This window comes from Plasmodium gallinaceum (genome assembly GCF_900005855.1).
Source record: "Plasmodium gallinaceum strain 8A genome assembly, contig: PGAL8A_v1_76, whole genome shotgun sequence".
NCBI lineage: Eukaryota > Apicomplexa > Aconoidasida > Haemosporida > Plasmodiidae > Plasmodium > Plasmodium gallinaceum.
The window spans coordinates 1,099,980-1,118,371 of record NW_021628238.1 but is presented as its reverse complement, the minus strand read 5'-3'; the positions used below and the strand labels follow the sequence as shown (position 1 = coordinate 1,118,371).

Below are 18,392 nucleotides of genomic sequence, written 5' to 3'. Positions count from 1 at the left end.
ACAAAAAAAAAAAAAAAAAAAAAGAAAAAAAAAGAACATATTTGAAAAAAATAATTAAAAAATATATATAACAATATATATTAATAAAAAAAAATTAATAATTATTAACGTTATATGAAAACACAAACAGGCAACATTCCCAAAAAATTGAAGGCGCATATCATAATAATAAAAATAATTATTAATTAAATACAAATAAAATAACTTAATATAAGTTATCAATTAAAAAAATATACTAATAAAAATTATGATTTTATTTAAATACAAACAAAGTTTTACAAATTATAGAAATAAATGAAAAAGGATTACAAATATTTAAATATACATATACATTTATTTTATATAAATATATATTTATTTTCACATAATGAAACATATTCTTCTTTGGCAGCGATTACAACAATTTTCTTCTACATTTTCACTTGGTCCATCAGCTACTGTATATGATAAACACATTTCATTTTGAGGTGTGCTATAGGAATTTTGAAAATACGAACTAGAAGTTGCATTACTAGTTTTAGTAAAAGAATAATTATTATTTTCACTTTTACTTCTACTTTTTTTTTCCATTTCTAATTTGTTGCATCTTATAATTAATTTCTCTACTTGTTTTTTGTATAATTCAATAATGTCTTCTGATTCTTCCTTTACTAATATTAAATCGTTTTTTTCCTTTAAAAGATTTTTTATATTCATATTTTTTTGTAAAATTTCTTGATTTTTTAAATTTAATATTTTATTTAATTCAATTTTTTGTTCTTTTTCCTTTTTTAATTGTTCCAATTCATTTTTCTGTTTTTCAATAACTGTATCATAATTTTTTATTTTATCATTCAATATTTTTAATCCTTTTTCTCCCCTTTTTAATAAAGAAATTACATCAGTTGAATCTTCTTGATAATTATTGTTATTTAGTATTTCACTATCAAATTCTATTAAAAAGGTTTTAAATCTTTCTACAATTGCCATTTTTTCACTTAAAGCTTTTTTTAAATCTTGATTTATTTGCTTTCTTGCTCCTAGATCTTCTTGTAATAATAAAGTTTGAGGAGAAGATCTTTCTATAAAACACCTATCACAAACTCTTACCTTTTCTGCATAATAATATTCACTAATTTTAAGCTTATTATCAGAACAATTTGAACAAAATACATTCCCACAAGCTCTGCAATGATGTTTTCTTATTCTTACATTAAAAAAAACATTGCAGCTATAACAATTAGTTACTTCTTCATCAGGAACCCAGAAAAGCTTTTTTTCATTTTCATTTTCTACATCTCCATTAAAAGAAGTTGATGGCGTTATATAACAATCGTTCTCTGTTGAATTGCCCATATATTTTCTAGGTAGATGTATTCATGAAATTGTTTTAATTAATAAATAAAATAAAAATAATAATATTTATTCACAAAAAAAAAAAAAAAAAAAAAAATAATAAAAAAAAAAAAAATTAAGAAAAATATAAAATTTATTAAAATTTAATAAAAATTATTTTAATTTCAAATTAAATTAATTTTTTTTTAATTCCTATCTTATTATTAGGTTATATAATTTTAAATTAATTTCAATTTTTTATTTTTTTTTTTTTTTAATTTTGACTGTACTGTTAATAAATTTAATAATTATAAAAATAATAAAACATATTTGCACACGTATTTAATAATATAAAAAATATGAAAAGCATTTTATAATATAATAAAAGTATGCAAAAAGGATTAAATATATAAATGCTCTTTAAATAAAGTTATTTAAATATTAGAAAAAATTATATAAAAATTTATATTTAATTTTTAAATGAAAAGCGCAAAGTATTGCCATACTAGAATTATGTACAGAATTACTAACAAGTATTTTAAATTAACTAAAAGTTACTAAATGATAAAACTAAATTTAGTATTACTTCTATTTTCGTTTATATTAATTATTAACAATAAAAAAAAGAAATAGAGAAAAAAGAAAAGTTATAAAAAATTTATTCTTTTTCTTAGTTAAAAATTAAGGAAATAAAATTTTATTTTACGAAAATGTTATAACAAAAATAAAAATATAAAAAAAAAAATTAAAACTATTTTTATTATCTTTATCATTTTCTTCTTTTTTCATTATTATTTTTTCCTCGTTTGTAAATTTAATTTTTTTTTTTGCTTTGTCATTTTTTATATATAATTTGAAAATTTATAAATGTAAAAAATGAAATAGAAGAAAGATTTAACAAAAATGAAAATATCATATAAATATAAATATTCCCATGATATGATTTTTATATGTATATTTTTTTATTTAATAAATGATAAAATATATAAAATAAAACGATTGATAATATAAAAATATATATATAAATGCTGGTTTATCCTTAATGGAAATACCGAAATAGAATAAGTTTCGTTTTAATTAAATAATATATATATGTATAGTATACATATTTTTAATTATTCTTAAGTATAATTTAATTTTTTTCGTAAGGAAACAAATGCCCATTATTTACATTAATAGTTTGATTATTGTCATCTAATAATAAAATAGATCCATCATTAGCTAGTCCTTTTAAATAGCCAAAAATTTTATTATTATCCTGATCTATTAATACTTTTTTTTCTCTATATAGAAGACGTAGTGATATATAATCTAAAAGTGATGAAAATCCTTCATTGTATAATTGATTAATAGCTAGATGAAAATTTTCAATTAATTTTTCCATAACATCTTCTACTGATGGAATTGAGCTGGGATTATTAAAATCTTCTTCTAATTCCTTTTTAATTGATGTAAAATTATTATTTAATATATTTTTATCATCTATTAATTCTACGTTTACTCCTATTCCTACCATAATACATACATAATTATCTAATGAAGAATCATCTAAGTAATGTAAATTAACAAGGCAACCAGCAAGTTTTTTATTATTAATTAAAACATCATTTATCCACTTTATTTGAGTTTTTAAATTATAAAATTCCAATGTTTTGCTCACTGCAACAGTAGAAGTTTGGGCTAAACAACTAGTTTTCTCTAAATTTTTTTTATCCCATAAGAAAACAAAAGTTGTAAAAATATTTCCTTTTTCAGATAGCCACATTCTATCTACATTTTCCTTTGTATCTCTAGTTCCAATTCCTTTTGTTTGAGAATCACAACTGACAATAATCATATTATCATTCTTTAATTTCCCACTTTCAAGAAATAATTTCATATTTCTCTTACAATATAATTGTGTTGAATCTAATATATTAAAATGAAGTCTAAATGCGTTATATTCATGGTAATATTTTTCAAATAGTATCTTTTCTTCCATTTTAATATATCTTAAAAAAAAATTTATATAAAATTCTAAGTAATATCTTCAAAAAATATATATATATTTAAAGAATTAATTTTAAAATAAGTATAGAATAAATTAAATCACCAAGTTATGTAAATTAAATGCATTATTATAAATTAAAATGAGAATAAAATGAATACATTTTTTAATAACTAGTGTTTAAAATAAAATAGCATATTTTTATATGTATACATTAAAAAAAAAAAAAAAAAGGAGAAATTATATTTTAAATAAATAAAAATTTTAATTATTTAAAAATGTGTCCTTCCACACTTCAAAAAAAATATTTTCAAGGATTAGTAGTAGATATAAATGTGCTGCATTTCTTATAAAAATATAATATATTATTCATTTTAATTTTTTTGCTCTTGAAAGTTATTTTATTTTTAATAGACATCATATATTGGAAATATATCTAATCATTTTAAGAAATAAATTTGTCATGCATTTTAGGTTTTTTCTTTTTTCATAAATTATTCTAATTATAGGAGAGATTAACATAAAAAAAATAGAGCTATTAATGCTATTTAGGAATGGAATGTATCTCTAATATCAATTTATATTTTTGAATATTTTATACTATATTTTTTTTTTTTTTTTATATATATTTTAAAAAATTGTGTATTTTATACATATTTTATAACTAGTACTATATAAAAAAGGAACACTGCACTAGAAGGCACATTTTTTATTATCAATGAATATATTTTTCATTATATACTAAAAGTAAAAAAAAAAATTGGTAATTTTTTTTTAATAAAAAATAATCTAATTTTTCACTATAGTTTAAGAGAAAAATAAAAATATAGATATTATAACATTTGAATATTTAAAATATAAAATCTATTGTTTCCAATTATAGAATTCAATTGTAAAAATATATATTATTCGCGTTAACAAAAAAAAGTTTTATTTTATGTATGTTATATTTTAAAAAGAAAAAAACAAGATAAAAATGTCTTTAATATTATAATTAAATATTTATTTAGTGATGTGAAACAAATGATCTGTAATATAATTCATTAGATTTACCACATTTTTTTTATTTTTTGCTTATGGTTTTTTTTTTTTAGTATAGGCATTTTACATTTAATTTTTATTCTATTTCTTTTTTTTTTTTTTTTTTTTTTTTTTTTTTTTGAGAAAAGAGAAACAAATGAAATTTATATATATGTAGATTATAAATATGATTAGAAAATGTTTAATTCACAAGGTATGAAAAGATGGACAATGAAAAGATTTTTATGTTTTTCTGTAGGAACAGCAACTATTATTTATGCAACACTTCTAGTATTAGTATCTATTGTCATGCTAACACATACATCACATTATAATGTAACACTTTTTATAATAATATCAACTTTTAATTTTATATGTGCTATATTAATATTTGTATCAGTTTCTCATAAAAATGCTTTTACAGCATATATAGCTTATAATATAGTTATCATAAATTATATGGTTGAAGTTATTGAATTTTTTATATGTCTTTATAATACATGCACATCTCATAGTGTTCAATGGTATTATGAAAATTTTTATTGGCACAGGAAGATAGTATATAATTATAATATGTTTTATGGATTATTAGAAATGATAATTCACCTGTTTATGTTTTTATTGTCTTTTTTTGTTATACAATTAATATGGAGTTTTTATAGAATTTTACAAGTTGGTGGAAATATTTTTTCTTTTCAAACAGCAGAACATATTGAAAGTGTATTACATGGAACACATTACTATACATACGGAACTATTCCTAATGTTCATACATATTAGTATGTATATAAGGAATTTTTTTTATTTTATATAATTTCTTCCTATTTAAAGTAAATTGTAAATGTATATGTAATTTATGAAATTATTTATTTAAAGTATTTTTAAATTATTTTTCTTTATTTAATTTCATTTTTACATCTAGTGTTCTCTTTTTCCTTTTTTTTTTTTATATTTAATTAAATTAATTTACCTAATTTAAATATATCTATTTCGTATAATATGTATCTTTTTTTTTTGCAATTTTCTTATTTTTTTTTTTACCATATTTAAATAATCTATTTAATCACAAAATAGGCTTTTTTTTATATTCGTTATTGTACATTCTTTCATTTGTTTATTTTACTTATTATATTAATTTTTTTTTATTTTGTTTTAATGTTATAAAATATATTTTTTTTAAATTATTATATACATAAATATCTTAAAGGTAATATTATATCTAAGCACTTTAATAAAACATATTAGGAATTATAATATTCAAAAGTATACGTATAAAAGAAATGAGTGATGTATTTAGAATATCATAAAGAGTTGTAAATTTTTTAATAAAAGAGGGGAAGCATTAAATATAAATGAAGAACGTTAAAAAGAAGGTAATTTTTATACGATTATAATGTATATCAAATTTAAAGTACATATTAATTGAAAATAAAAAAAAATTAAATTTACTTAAGCAGCTAACAATATAAAATATATATTTTATGTGTTACATATCCGTTAATATATTTTTAAAATATACTGCTGTAATTCTTTAAAAAAGTTGCATCTAAAAACATAAAACAAACAAATTTTATGTAATTACAAAAAGATAATGTTATTATTATTTGATTATAAGAATGTAACTTATATTTATACACTTAAATAAAATTTAATCATATATATATATATATAAATTTTTAATTGTGCACATTAAAAGCATAATTTTTTACAGGATTTTTTCATAATATTGTCCAAATTAAATTGCCATAAAATTGTAACAATTCTGAAATTTATATCTACGGCATTTGTACGATTATTAAAATTTATATGCTTAAAGAAAATAAAAGCAAATAATTTCAATAAATAACCATACTACTAAATTTATAATAAAAAAAAAAAAAAGTGAAAAAATAAAAAAAAAAAAAAAAATTATAAATAAAAATCCATGTAATTTTCTGGAGGAATTAAAAAAATATATATATAAGGAAAAATAAAAAATAGAGTATTATATTTGTAAGAATACTTAATGCTTTTTAATCTTCACATAAAATTATGAGCATCATTTTATAAATTCAGATTAAAAAAAATATTTTAATATATTTTAAAATAAGAACTTTTCACTAAAGAATAGAGTTTCTTATACTGTTCTATATGTTAAATATAAGTACAAATTTTTTTTTTTATTCTGTAATATACAAATATATATATTTATATGAAGGTTTTTTTTTTTTTTTTTTTTTTTTTTTTTTTTTTTTTTTTTTTTTTTTCTTGCGTGCACATATTTTTTTATTGAATTTTTTTTGAATAAATGAAATTATGTATTTTATTTAAAAAGTAATTATAAAAAATAAAAATTTAATATAAAAATTAATTTCATCGTAAGTTTATATAAAATATACATATATATACTGATATATATAAATATACAAATATATCAATAATTTATTTTTTTAATGAATATTTAAAAATGGATTTTCTCAAACAAATAAGAAAACGACAAAATGATATAAAATTATCTCATATTTTCAATTTTTCACCATTAACACATGAAGAAAAAAATCATTTAATTAAAGTATATGGCCTTTTAGCCATAGGTACTATGGTTACTGCATTAAGCTGTTATTTTGATATTTATTTTATAAAGATCCCAAGATTTTTAGCATCTATAGTCAGTTTAATATGTTCCTTTGCATTGGCGTGGTCATGTAATTCTCATTATGACTTAGCTACTAGATCAAAAAAGAGATTACTTTATTTTGGTGGTATGTCTGTGTCAATTGGGATTTTAATTAGTGATTACATTAGTTATGTTAATTATTTAAATCCTTCAATACTTCCTCTAGCTTTATTTGGTAGCTTGTCAATATTTTGTTGTTTTTCTTTGGCAGCCATATTTTCAAAAAATAGGTAAGAAATAAAAAATAAATTTATAAATGTAAAATTTTTTACATATTGAATTTTTAAATTTAGTATATACTATTTTTTAAGTATATTTTTAAAATGAACCATTTTTTAAATGGATTATATCATATTTTAATGTTTTTAATTAATATGTATACCTTTAATATAATATTGTTTTTCTTTAGGATTTCTCTATTTTTAAGTGCCGCATTATGTGCTGTATGCTCTTACGTTACTTTAATTTCTTTTATGAACTTTTTTATAAGATCAAAATTTATTGATACAACATTATTATATATTGGATTTTTTATGTATATGGGGTAATTATTATATATACAATTTAAAATATAAAAAAGAAAAAAAAAAAAGATAAAATAAAATATCATAGTTTCCAAATGTCTATAATTTAAAAAAAAAAAATAAATTTATATTAACATTTTTTTTTTTTTTTATTTCTTCAGATTTGTATTATTTGATACTCAAATTACATTATTTGATTTTCGTAGAGGAAATAAAGATTATATAGTAATAATATATATTAAAATATTTATTAATATTATATTGATAAATGGAAAATAATTAAATAAAAATAAAAATATATAGATATATATATATGTATATATATATGTTGTATTAATTTTTTTTTCCCATTTTATTACAATAACATATTTTTAGAGTTTTTAATACAGTTTTTATAAGTACACCTAAATATACTTATAAAATATTTTATGTTTTTTTTAATCATAATGTTTATATTTTATATTGAAATTTATTTTTATTCTTATTATAAATTTTTTTTTTTCTTCTTTATTTTTGTAGATGCATTCCATTTGTCTCTACTTAGATTTAGTAGGATTGTTTACACATTTATTAAGAATTTTAAGTCAGAAAGAAGAAGAAAAGAAAAAAAATTAACATGGATATGTATTAATAGATTATATGCATTTTTTTAGTTCTAAATTTAGTCCTAAAAAATTAGTATAATACAAATATTTTAAGAAAGCCGACGTATATATATTTTTAGTGTATAACGATAAAAAAAAAAAAAATTTTTTTTTTTATATTTTTTTTAACCTATCATATTCTTTTTTTTTTTTATATTATTATTGTTATATATATTGGTGTTAAATAACTGTTTAATAAAATTGTTGATTATAAAAAGTAAAATTCTTCATATGTATATATATATATATATATATATGCGTATAAATTTTTTTATAATAAATTGAAGCAATTTATATTTTTTTCATTTGTTGATTTTTTAAATTAAAAAATGAAAAAAAAAAAAAAAAAAAATATGAATATGAAATTTTTAAAAGTAATAAAAAGTACTGCTTATATTTTTTTTTAAAAAAAAAATTAGAATTTACATAAATGATTGAAACTCTTATTATTGTTACTTTAATAAGATGCATTTGTGCATATATAAATATAACATATTTTTGCAAAAAAATTTTATAATATGAAAAGGAATTTTTTAATAAGGACATACAAATTTCTTATATCTCGCCATAATATATACCTTTTAAATTTTATTAACTTTTTAAAATTGAAAAGTAGTATCTATGTAAATAAAACATACGCTATTTCCAAAAAAAAAAATAGGAACATTTTAAAAATAAATAAAATGGAAATAACTGTAAAATAAAAAATAAAATAAACTAAAAAAAAAAAAAAAAAAAAAAGTATTTATTTCTCTGCTTAAAATCAAATTTTTTTTTTATGTTTTATTTAAAGTATTTATCTCAAGCTTTAGCACAAACTATAGATAATGAATTGATGTCTGAAGAAATTGGATACACAACTGAGCAATTAATGGAATTGGCTGGATTATCAATATCTCAAATAATTTTTCATGAGTATAGCCTTTCGAAATTCCCTAAAATTTTGATATGCTGTGGTCCGGGTAATAATGGGGGAGATGGCTTAGTTGCAGCTCGCCATTTAAAGGAATTTGGATATGATGTTGCTGTAAATTACCCAAAAGAAAATAATAAAATATTATTTAAAGTTAGAAATATTAAATATTTAAAATAAATTTTAAATAATCATATATTTGCAATATAACATATTTTTTTATTGTTTTTTTAAGCGATTATTAAAATTATTAGAGAATTATGAAATTAAAATTTTAAAAGATATTACACCAGATGGTAAATTAAAAAAAAAAAAAAAAAAAGTGAAATCAATTAAAAAAAAAGATTTTCTTAATTTTTACAAAAATATTATAAAATAGAAGAAGATGTTAGAAATTTTTTTGCTTATTATATTATTATATTTAATGATAATATTGTTAATGATAATTAAATGATTCTTTCTGTCTATATAACTAATTTTTGTTAAATGTTTACCTTCTTTTTTCAATAGAACTAAATAAATATGATTTGATAATAGATTCTATTTTTGGATTTAGTTTTAAAGGAGAACCAAGAAAACCTTTTGATGATATAATTAAAGTAATTCATTAATTTATTTTATATATATATATATTTATATATTTAAAATGTATTTTCTTCTGTTTTATAATTATTTCAAAAATTAATATTACAATTTTCACTGTTTAAAATATTTCTGGTTATTTTTATTTTTATCATTAAATAGATGATTAACAATTGTAAAAAGTCAATAGTCTCAGTTGATGTTCCTTCCGGTTATCAAATTGATTCAGGTATATTATAGAAACAATTTAAACAAATAATAAATAAATTTCGATATAATAATAAAGAAAATTAAATAATTTTTATTCAGGTGATACAGGAAACCTTTGTATTAATTCTGAAATGAATATTTCACTAATGTTACCTAAACAAGGATTAAAAAATTATCAGAAAAAACATTATTTGGGAGGAAGATTTTTACCAAGGTATATATATATATTTTTTTTTTTTTTTTATTAAAATTTATTACTTTAATATTCATAAAATGATACTTTAATATAATTTGTATTTTCTAATTTACAGTTCTATAATAAAAAAATATAATTTGAAAGTCCCTCACTTCTCAGGTTTGTTTAACTTTTTTTTTATTTTTTTTTTTTTATTTTTTAATATGAATAAATTTCTACTTTAAATATATTAAAATAAAAAAAAATGCCTTTTTCTATTTTATAATTTATAGGATATAACTCTTTTATTATGCTTTAGACATGGTACTATAAAAAGATTATTTTATGTATTTTTTATTTATTTTCTTCTTCTCTTTTTTTTTTTTTTTTTGAAGCCATATTTTATTATTAATGATAAACAATTTCATGATTCATCATTATTTAAAAAAAAAAAAGAAAAAAAAAAGAAAACAAAAATTTGTCATATTTTTGTGAAACATAAATTTTTTCTTATTCATGCTTATGAAAATATTATTTTTGTTATCTTCAGAATAAATGTATAATTTTAAAATTTGTGTGCTTACAAAAATAACATTTAAAAATAATAAATAATTATTTTAAAATTCTTTTTTTTTTTTTTAAAACAAAAATAATAAAATCCAAAATAATATAGTCATATAAATATCTCAACGGTTAAAAATATTTTTATTCCATTTTTTTTTACATCAATTTGAAATATGTTTTATATATATATATTTCTTTTTGTTTACCTTTAAACAAAAGTCTATATATACATTTTTATGTATAAATACTAACACAATATAAAAAAAGAAAAAAAAAAAAAAAAACATTAAACAATATAATGCATATAGTATAATTTTGATAATTTATATATTAATATTTATGTATTATTTTAGGAATGAAATTTTTCTTTTTCTTTTTTTTTTTTTTTCCTTAAAATATTTTAATTTACAACTTCAGTTCATTTGCTAAGAGTTCAAATGCATCTATTTTTACATTTGGTTTCTTATTACATTCTTCGTTTTTTTTTGAAGTTATCGTAAAGGAATTAAAAAAATTATTTATATGATGATCATCAATTTTCATAGAATTACTTAAAGAATTTTCAAATTTATCAGAAAAACAATTTATATCATTTAATTGTTTGGTGTTATTTTTTTCATTTATAATTTTTTTCGAAAAAGTTTCAAAACTTTTATAATTTCTACTATTTTCATTATTCTGCAAATCATTTAAATATTTATTTTCATAATTAGTTATATTGTTGAAACTTTTACTCCTAATATTACAAAGATTTTCATTTATATCTATTAAGGGTGCATCTACATTATAATTATTTGTATCTTTTAAATCATTTTTTATAAAGGAATTGTCCTTTTCTATATGAAATATATCCAAATTATTATTTAAATCACAAATATTTTTATTATCACTAGAATTATTTGTATTCATATTACTTGAATTATCAAGTTTAATTTGATTTATACCATTTAAATAAAAGTTCTTTGAATCCGATGTTTTTATTTCTCTACAATTTGAATTATTATCAAAGTTGTTACTTTCAAAATGAAAAAAATTATTATCATAATTTAAATTTCTTTCGTTGTTTTTATTATTTATTAATGTCATGTTTTTTTTATTATTTTCATTCTTATCATCTATAAAAATTAAATTTGACAAACTTTTACAATCTGCTTTTATTTTAGAAGAAGAATTGTTTTCACTCAAAAAATCATTTGTTCTTTCTAAATAATCATTTTCTTTATTCCTAGAATTAAAAGAATTATTGAGTTTTATTTTATACGAATTATTATTAGCAGTAGTATTTATTTTATTAGAACACTTAACATTTAAACTGCTGAATAATTCGTTATTAATACTTTGATTATTAACTGAAAAATTATCAAAATTATACATTAAACTTTCATTATAATCTTTTTTTTCATTGTTTTCATAATTTTGGTAATTTTTATTATAATTCAAATGATTTATATTATTTATTGGTTTATTATTAACGCAATTGTTGTTATCATTTAAGTGGGATGACAAATGATTATTATTAGTATCATTGAAGTAAATATCACTTATTTTAGAAGAATTTTGAATATTATCAAGAATAATCAAATTAGTGCTATTATCAAAATATGAACTACTATTTTTATTAATATCATTATTATTATTATTTTTATTAATATCATTATTATTATTATCATTATTATTATTATTTTTATTAATATCATTATTATTACTATTTTTATTATTATTATAATTATTTTTATTAATATCATTATTTTTATTAATATCATTATTATTATTATTACTGTTAATGTTAGTCATAATATTTGTCGTAGACGTAGTCGTAGTAGAGGTAGTAGTAGTAGTAGTAGTATTTCTGTTATTATTATTTATCTTAATATCATCATCAATATCTAGTAAATTAGGAATTTCAATATTTTCTTTAATTTCTTTTTTCATTTCATCATTTGGAACTTTTTGTTGCAAACCCATTAAAATAAAAATTTCAATGACCTGTTTTTTTAACTGTTTAATTTCTTTCGATCTATATAATTCTTCTAAAGTTTGATTTTTCAAGTTTTGTATTAATGATTCTAAGGTTTCAATTGCTTTTTCTTTTTCTTTTTTCTTTCTATGAATTAATAAATGTTTTATAACACATAATACTTTAAATTTATATTTCCAAGTTTCTTCTTCATTTGGATATTTATTTTTCAACTTAGATGTAAGAATAGATACTATTAATTTTGTATCTAGAGTCTCACATTTTTGTGAAAATTCATTTAAAACATTTTCAGATGGTATTTTTTTAATACCAGTAGTATTTAAAATATCGTCGATTATTTTTGTTTCATAAATTCCAGAAATCTGTGATTCTTGAGGTTTTCTTACTTTTTCTATTCTCTTAAGACTTGGATAATTATTATGAGAATAACTATAATTTTCAATTTTTTTAACATTATTTTTTTCAAAATTTTTATTAAATGAATTTCCATTCATTATACTTTGAATATTTAATGATCCATTTGAATAATTTTTTGTTATAGATGCACTAACTTTGTTTATTTTATTAACAAAAGAAGAAGGTATATATTTGCTAGCAACTTCATTCAAATATTTAAAAGCTATTTCTCCTTTTGTTTTTTGAGATGGATTTTGATTAAAGTATGGATTACCAAAACCGGACATTTTATTCATATAACTTTTATTATGATAACTATTATATAAATTTTTATTTCCATTTATATCACTTATTATTCTATCACTCTTATTATAATGATTATCTTTCTCAAATACCTTATTTCCAAATCCTTCTATTCTACTATTTTTCACTATATCTTGACTGCTACTTGATATACTTTTTGTATTATTTTCTATTGTATCATAAGAATAAATTAACCTAATTAAATCAGTTGCTTCCTTTCTAACAAGCATAGATGGAGTTTCTCCTTTCAATTCGTCATTAACAATGTTACATGTTTGACACTCTTTAATTATATCAATTTTTTTTTTTAAAAAAGTTCTGAAATCAGATCTTTTTTTATCACATAAATGTTTTAATATTTTTAATGTTTTTAATTTTACATTTAAATCTGTCCTTTGTAGTTTTTTCAATAAATATTCTCCAACTAAAATTAGTGATTCCTTTGAACAAAATGTCATCTGAGAAATTTCATTATAAAGATAACCCGGTGTTGGCTCATCATTTGATGAAGTCGCTTTATTTAATATTAGTCTATTCATTTTTTTCTCCTTTTTTATATTTTAAAATTTTGATATTATTCATATTTTTACATAAATCCTCTTTTTAACTTCTTTATCTATATTATTTTATAAAACAAATGCTATCTTGGTATGGTATTTATTTAAGTTATTTTTGCTATAATTTGCAAATGATTTCAACTACAATGTTTTTTGGAATTTATTTAAATACTTTTTAAATTATATAAGTGTTTTATGGTTAGCTTATAAATAACTTACATAAACATTTCAAAATTTATATAAATTTTTCAATTTATAAATGTATATATTATGATTTATATTAATATAATAAGATTTATATATTTATATGATTTACATATTTTATAATATATATAAATATTTTGTATTTTTAAGTATAAATGAATTATATTTTATTAATGTTATTTCCTTTATTTAATATGTTTCACTTTATTATTTTTAATATTTTTTTTTTTTTTTTTTTTTTTTTTTTTTTTTAATAATAAACTCTGTAATTTTATAAAAATTTTTGAATATTTGTTTTTATATTTTTTTAAAAGCATGGCCTACATTTTTTTTTTTAATGGAAATTTTTTTTTTTTTTTTAAAAAAAGTTAAAATATAGTTAATGCATTTAATTTATTTCTTTTGATGATCATGCTCATTACTGTATATAAACCTTTAAATTATATTACACTAAAATGTTTTGTCTTTATTAAAATTAAATAAAAAAAAAAACAATTTTCATTTAATGAATTTATCCTCATTAAATATTTTTATTTTTTATAATGAACAAAGGAAAAATTTTTAATATAGAAAGAACAAAAACTTTCAAAAAAAAAAAAAAAAAGTAAAAGAAAAGAAAAAAAAAACATGGCATCATTTTTTTATCAAATTAAAGAATAATAAATCTTATATGTGCACACTTCTATTTTTTTTTTTTTTTTTTTTTTTTTTTTTTATTCTATTAATGAAAATTTTCATTTTTCAATTAATTTTATGTTTAAATTATTCGTCACAAAAACATTGTGATAGTTGATCTTCAAGTTAAATTTTGAATAAAAAACATTATTTTTTTTTTTTTTTTTTTTTTTTTTTTTTTTTTTTGGTGAAATGTTTTCGTCACAAAAACATTGTGATAATTGATCTTCAAGTTAAATATAGAATAAAAAACATTAAATAAATATTTATATAATCTATATATATGTATCTTTCTTATTTTATTTTAAAGAATAATTATTCCATTTGAAGTAGAAGAATATAAATATATAACTCAAAAAAAAAAAAAATGAAAAAATGAAATAAACAACATAAAAATAAAAATTTTTATTATCATTTTTACGATAAAATATTAAAATAATATATTAAAAGAATAATTTAAACATAAAATTAATTGAAAAATGAAAATTTTCATTAATAGAATAAAAAAAAAAAAAAAAAAAAAAATAGAATTAAATGAAACAATAAAATCTTATATAGCATAAGAGTATAAATATTCTTTAATTTTATTAAATAAATTATTAAAATTTATTTTATTGTTAATTAAAAAAATCAAATTAACTAAATTATTGTTAAAATTATTTTCTATTAAACTTTTCATACTTATTATTTTAAGAAATTCACAATTTGAATTATCAAATAGAATAACATCATTTTTATATTTCAGATCAAAACTAACTTTAAAAACATCTTCTAAAATATTTGTAATATATTTAAATATGTCTTCATTATAATTAGAGAAAGAAACATCGTTTTGAAAATATATGTTCAATATATAATTTATTAATTCTTCATCTAAATCTTTATCTAATCTAATGGAAATTAAAATTTTTTTGACTATATCATGAAATTTATTATTTGAATTTTTATATATATTTAAAAAATTTAAAGTAAATATTTTATGAAAAAGCAACGTGGAAATTTTAACTGCTAAAAAATTATCTTTAGGTGAATATTTACTGTAATAAATATATATGTTTAAAAAATAATAAAGAAGTTTATCTATTGCTTTCAAATTATATAAATAAAATATATTTTTTTCTAAGCATATAAAAGTATTTTTTATCATATTTTTAAAAGTTAAATGAAATAAAAATTCATCTAAATATTTTATTTCATTTAAATTCATGTTTAATAAATTATTCTTAACATATTCATACATATCGAAGTTATTCTTATATAGTAATAAAAAAAATTCCTTGTTATTATTATCAAAATTGTTTTTATTGATAGAATTTATGTAATTATTATTATGTATAAACTTAAATAGGCAAGATATTAATATGATTATTTTGTCTGAAGTGAAATCTTTATATTTTCCAATTATAATACATTTATAAAAATAATCTACATGCAATAATACATATATATTATTTATATATGTGCATAATAGATCAATATAATATAACAATATGTCTATATTTTTGTTCTTATATAAAATATCTAAAAAATATATTAAGATATTTTTATAATTTGATGTATTAGCAACACTTGTAAGAAGAATTTTTAGATATTCATTATCAATACATTTCTTCCTAATATATTGATTTATTCCATCTAAGAATTTGATTTGTTCATGTAGTATTATACTTTTGTTTTGTTCACCATTTTTTATATTAATACTATCTTCAATAAAACAATGATTAATTGAGTTGTTATTGTTGTTATTTAACGAATCATTATTTATACATCTGAGATTATTATACATGTAATTATTCTTAATAAGATCTTTTTCATTATATTCATTTAAACTGTCATTAATTTTATTATTAATGTAATTTGTGCCTATGCAACCATCAGTAGTACTATTTCTAAAACCATTTTCGTAATTTCTAGTATTTAAATTATAATCAACTTTTTCATTTTTGTTTATATAATTAAACTTCTCACAATATGAGAAAATGGAATTAAACACATTTAAGCATTTTTCAAAATTTTTGCAAACTGTTATATTATTTTCTATTATATCATTACTTAATTTTAGTATATTATCAATTAAATTTAGAATAGATAATTTCAAATCTATATTTTGAATATTTTCAGTTATTTTCAATAATAACAACAAATGGTGTAAAGATAAATCATGTAGTAAGTGATTCTTTAATAGGAAATCGTAAAAATTTAAAAAAAAAATTTTTTTTAACTCAACAATTTTCATGCATGATATATAATAATAGCAATTAATAATTAAATTAAAATTATTTAAGTCATTGTAATTCTTAATTTTTTTTTTTTCTTTTAAAAGAATTTTTAAATTGGCTACATTTATTGAATTTAAATTGCTGTCAAGAGAAGCAACAAAATAATCAAATAATTCTTTATTATATATATTGTAATTATAATATAAAAAAAGTATATCTGAAATATCATTTAGAAGTAAACTTTGTTTTCTTTTATAAAATAAATAGTTTCCATATTTAATCAAATCTTTCACAAGATTATATATCTCAACGCTATGATTTATAGTATTGAAAGAATTAGTATTTGAACCATTTATTAAATTAACTTTTAAAATATCAGATAAATCATTTTTTCTTCTACTAGATTTAATTTCGAAATATGCATAAAACATCTGAATTAAAATTAATTCATTTGTTTTAAAATTATATATATTATTTAAAACATGCTCATTTATTCTTTTTAAATATTCTATATTTATATTATAAATTAAGAAGCTATATAATATCATTAATATATGCTGTGAAGTACAGATATTTATAGAATTTATAATGTAATAAAATATTTTTTTTGAATCATTTGAATTTTTTGTATCATTTTTGTTGGTTATAATTTCGTAATTACAACATAAGTTATATGATTTTAATCCATTTTGCATGTCATAATGTTTCTCCTCATTTTTACTTTTAATAATGACATTTTTATAAAGATAAGAAAAGCTTAAATCTAAATTAGATACATCATTTTCCTTTTTATATTCAATTTCATTAATTTTTTTTACATTTTTAATCAATTTAATAATATAATTATTATATTTTAGTTTACTGTATAAATCTTTGTTATTGATAAGAAGAAATCTATAAAATTGTAAAGAGAATTTGATATCCTTCAAAACATTCTTTCTAGAATGAAACTTAAATAACATAATCTATGTATTAATATTTATAAAAAAAAAAATTTTATTGTTAATTCGATATTTGTTCATTTCCAAGTATTTTAATAGTATATTTATGTATAACTGTTTATGTATTATTCTTATGAATGGGTTTACTATAAATTATTTCAATGATTTGATTCATTTAATTTACTTATTTTAAAAAATAATTCGATAAATTATTTCATTTTTATCCTTTATTAAACTATTCAGTAAAATTATTTTAATAAGGATTCCTTAATTTAATTAATTTTTTTTTTTTTTTTTTTTTTTTTTATTGAAATATTTATTGCTATTTCTTGTATGATGATAAAAAAAAAAATATAAAAAAACATAAAAAATAAACAATAGCTAGCCTTATATTTAAATAATAAGTATACCTAAAAATAAAAAAAAAAAAATTTACTTATTCATGCAAAAAAAAAAATGTATTTTAGATGTAGTGATTCTTTTTTTTTTTTTTTTTTTTTTTTTTTTAAAAAAAAAAAAAAAAAAAAAAA

The 18,392-nt window shown here is 17.1% G+C and overlaps 7 protein-coding genes across 7 annotated transcripts; 3 read left to right on the top strand and 4 right to left on the bottom strand.

Moving 5' to 3' along the window:
* Nucleotides 1–360: 360 nt before the first annotated feature.
* Nucleotides 361–1,335, bottom strand: FCP (FYVE and coiled-coil domain-containing protein, putative; the record flags this gene model as incomplete). Its single annotated transcript, XM_028670906.1, has 1 exon — nt 361–1,335. One exon carries the CDS (start codon nt 1,333–1,335, stop codon nt 361–363), a length of 975 nt encoding a protein of 324 aa, XP_028527612.1.
* Nucleotides 1,336–2,446: 1,111 nt separating this feature from the next.
* Nucleotides 2,447–3,295, bottom strand: PGAL8A_00219300 (biotin protein ligase, putative; the record flags this gene model as incomplete). Its single annotated transcript, XM_028670905.1, has 1 exon — nt 2,447–3,295. The coding sequence occupies one exon, from the start codon at nt 3,293–3,295 to the stop codon at nt 2,447–2,449; it is 849 nt and encodes a 282-aa protein (XP_028527611.1).
* A 1,224-nt stretch (nt 3,296–4,519) lies between these two features.
* PGAL8A_00219200 (conserved Plasmodium protein, unknown function) lies at nt 4,520–5,101 on the top strand (the record flags this gene model as incomplete). The annotated part of the gene is made up of 1 exon (XM_028670904.1): nt 4,520–5,101. The coding sequence occupies one exon, from the start codon at nt 4,520–4,522 to the stop codon at nt 5,099–5,101; it is 582 nt and encodes a 193-aa protein (XP_028527610.1).
* A 1,666-nt stretch (nt 5,102–6,767) lies between these two features.
* On the top strand, nt 6,768–8,116 carry PGAL8A_00219100 (bax inhibitor 1, putative; the record flags this gene model as incomplete). Its single annotated transcript, XM_028670903.1, has 4 exons — nt 6,768–7,207; nt 7,387–7,521; nt 7,663–7,726; nt 8,021–8,116. 4 exons carry the CDS (start codon nt 6,768–6,770, stop codon nt 8,114–8,116), a joined length of 735 nt encoding a protein of 244 aa, XP_028527609.1.
* Nucleotides 8,117–8,663: 547 nt separating this feature from the next.
* On the top strand, nt 8,664–10,344 carry PGAL8A_00219000 (pyridoxal 5'-phosphate synthase, putative; the record flags this gene model as incomplete). The annotated part of the gene is made up of 8 exons (XM_028670902.1): nt 8,664–8,840; nt 8,939–9,211; nt 9,294–9,354; nt 9,569–9,657; nt 9,803–9,869; nt 9,950–10,064; nt 10,162–10,205; nt 10,319–10,344. The coding sequence occupies 8 exons, from the start codon at nt 8,664–8,666 to the stop codon at nt 10,342–10,344; spliced, it is 852 nt and encodes a 283-aa protein (XP_028527608.1).
* A 650-nt stretch (nt 10,345–10,994) lies between these two features.
* On the bottom strand, nt 10,995–13,805 carry PGAL8A_00218900 (conserved Plasmodium protein, unknown function; the record flags this gene model as incomplete). Its single annotated transcript, XM_028670901.1, has 1 exon — nt 10,995–13,805. One exon carries the CDS (start codon nt 13,803–13,805, stop codon nt 10,995–10,997), a length of 2,811 nt encoding a protein of 936 aa, XP_028527607.1.
* A 1,447-nt stretch (nt 13,806–15,252) lies between these two features.
* Nucleotides 15,253–17,883, bottom strand: PGAL8A_00218800 (conserved Plasmodium protein, unknown function; the record flags this gene model as incomplete). The annotated part of the gene is made up of 1 exon (XM_028670900.1): nt 15,253–17,883. The coding sequence occupies one exon, from the start codon at nt 17,881–17,883 to the stop codon at nt 15,253–15,255; it is 2,631 nt and encodes an 876-aa protein (XP_028527606.1).
* Between the last annotated feature and the right edge of the window lie 509 nt (nt 17,884–18,392).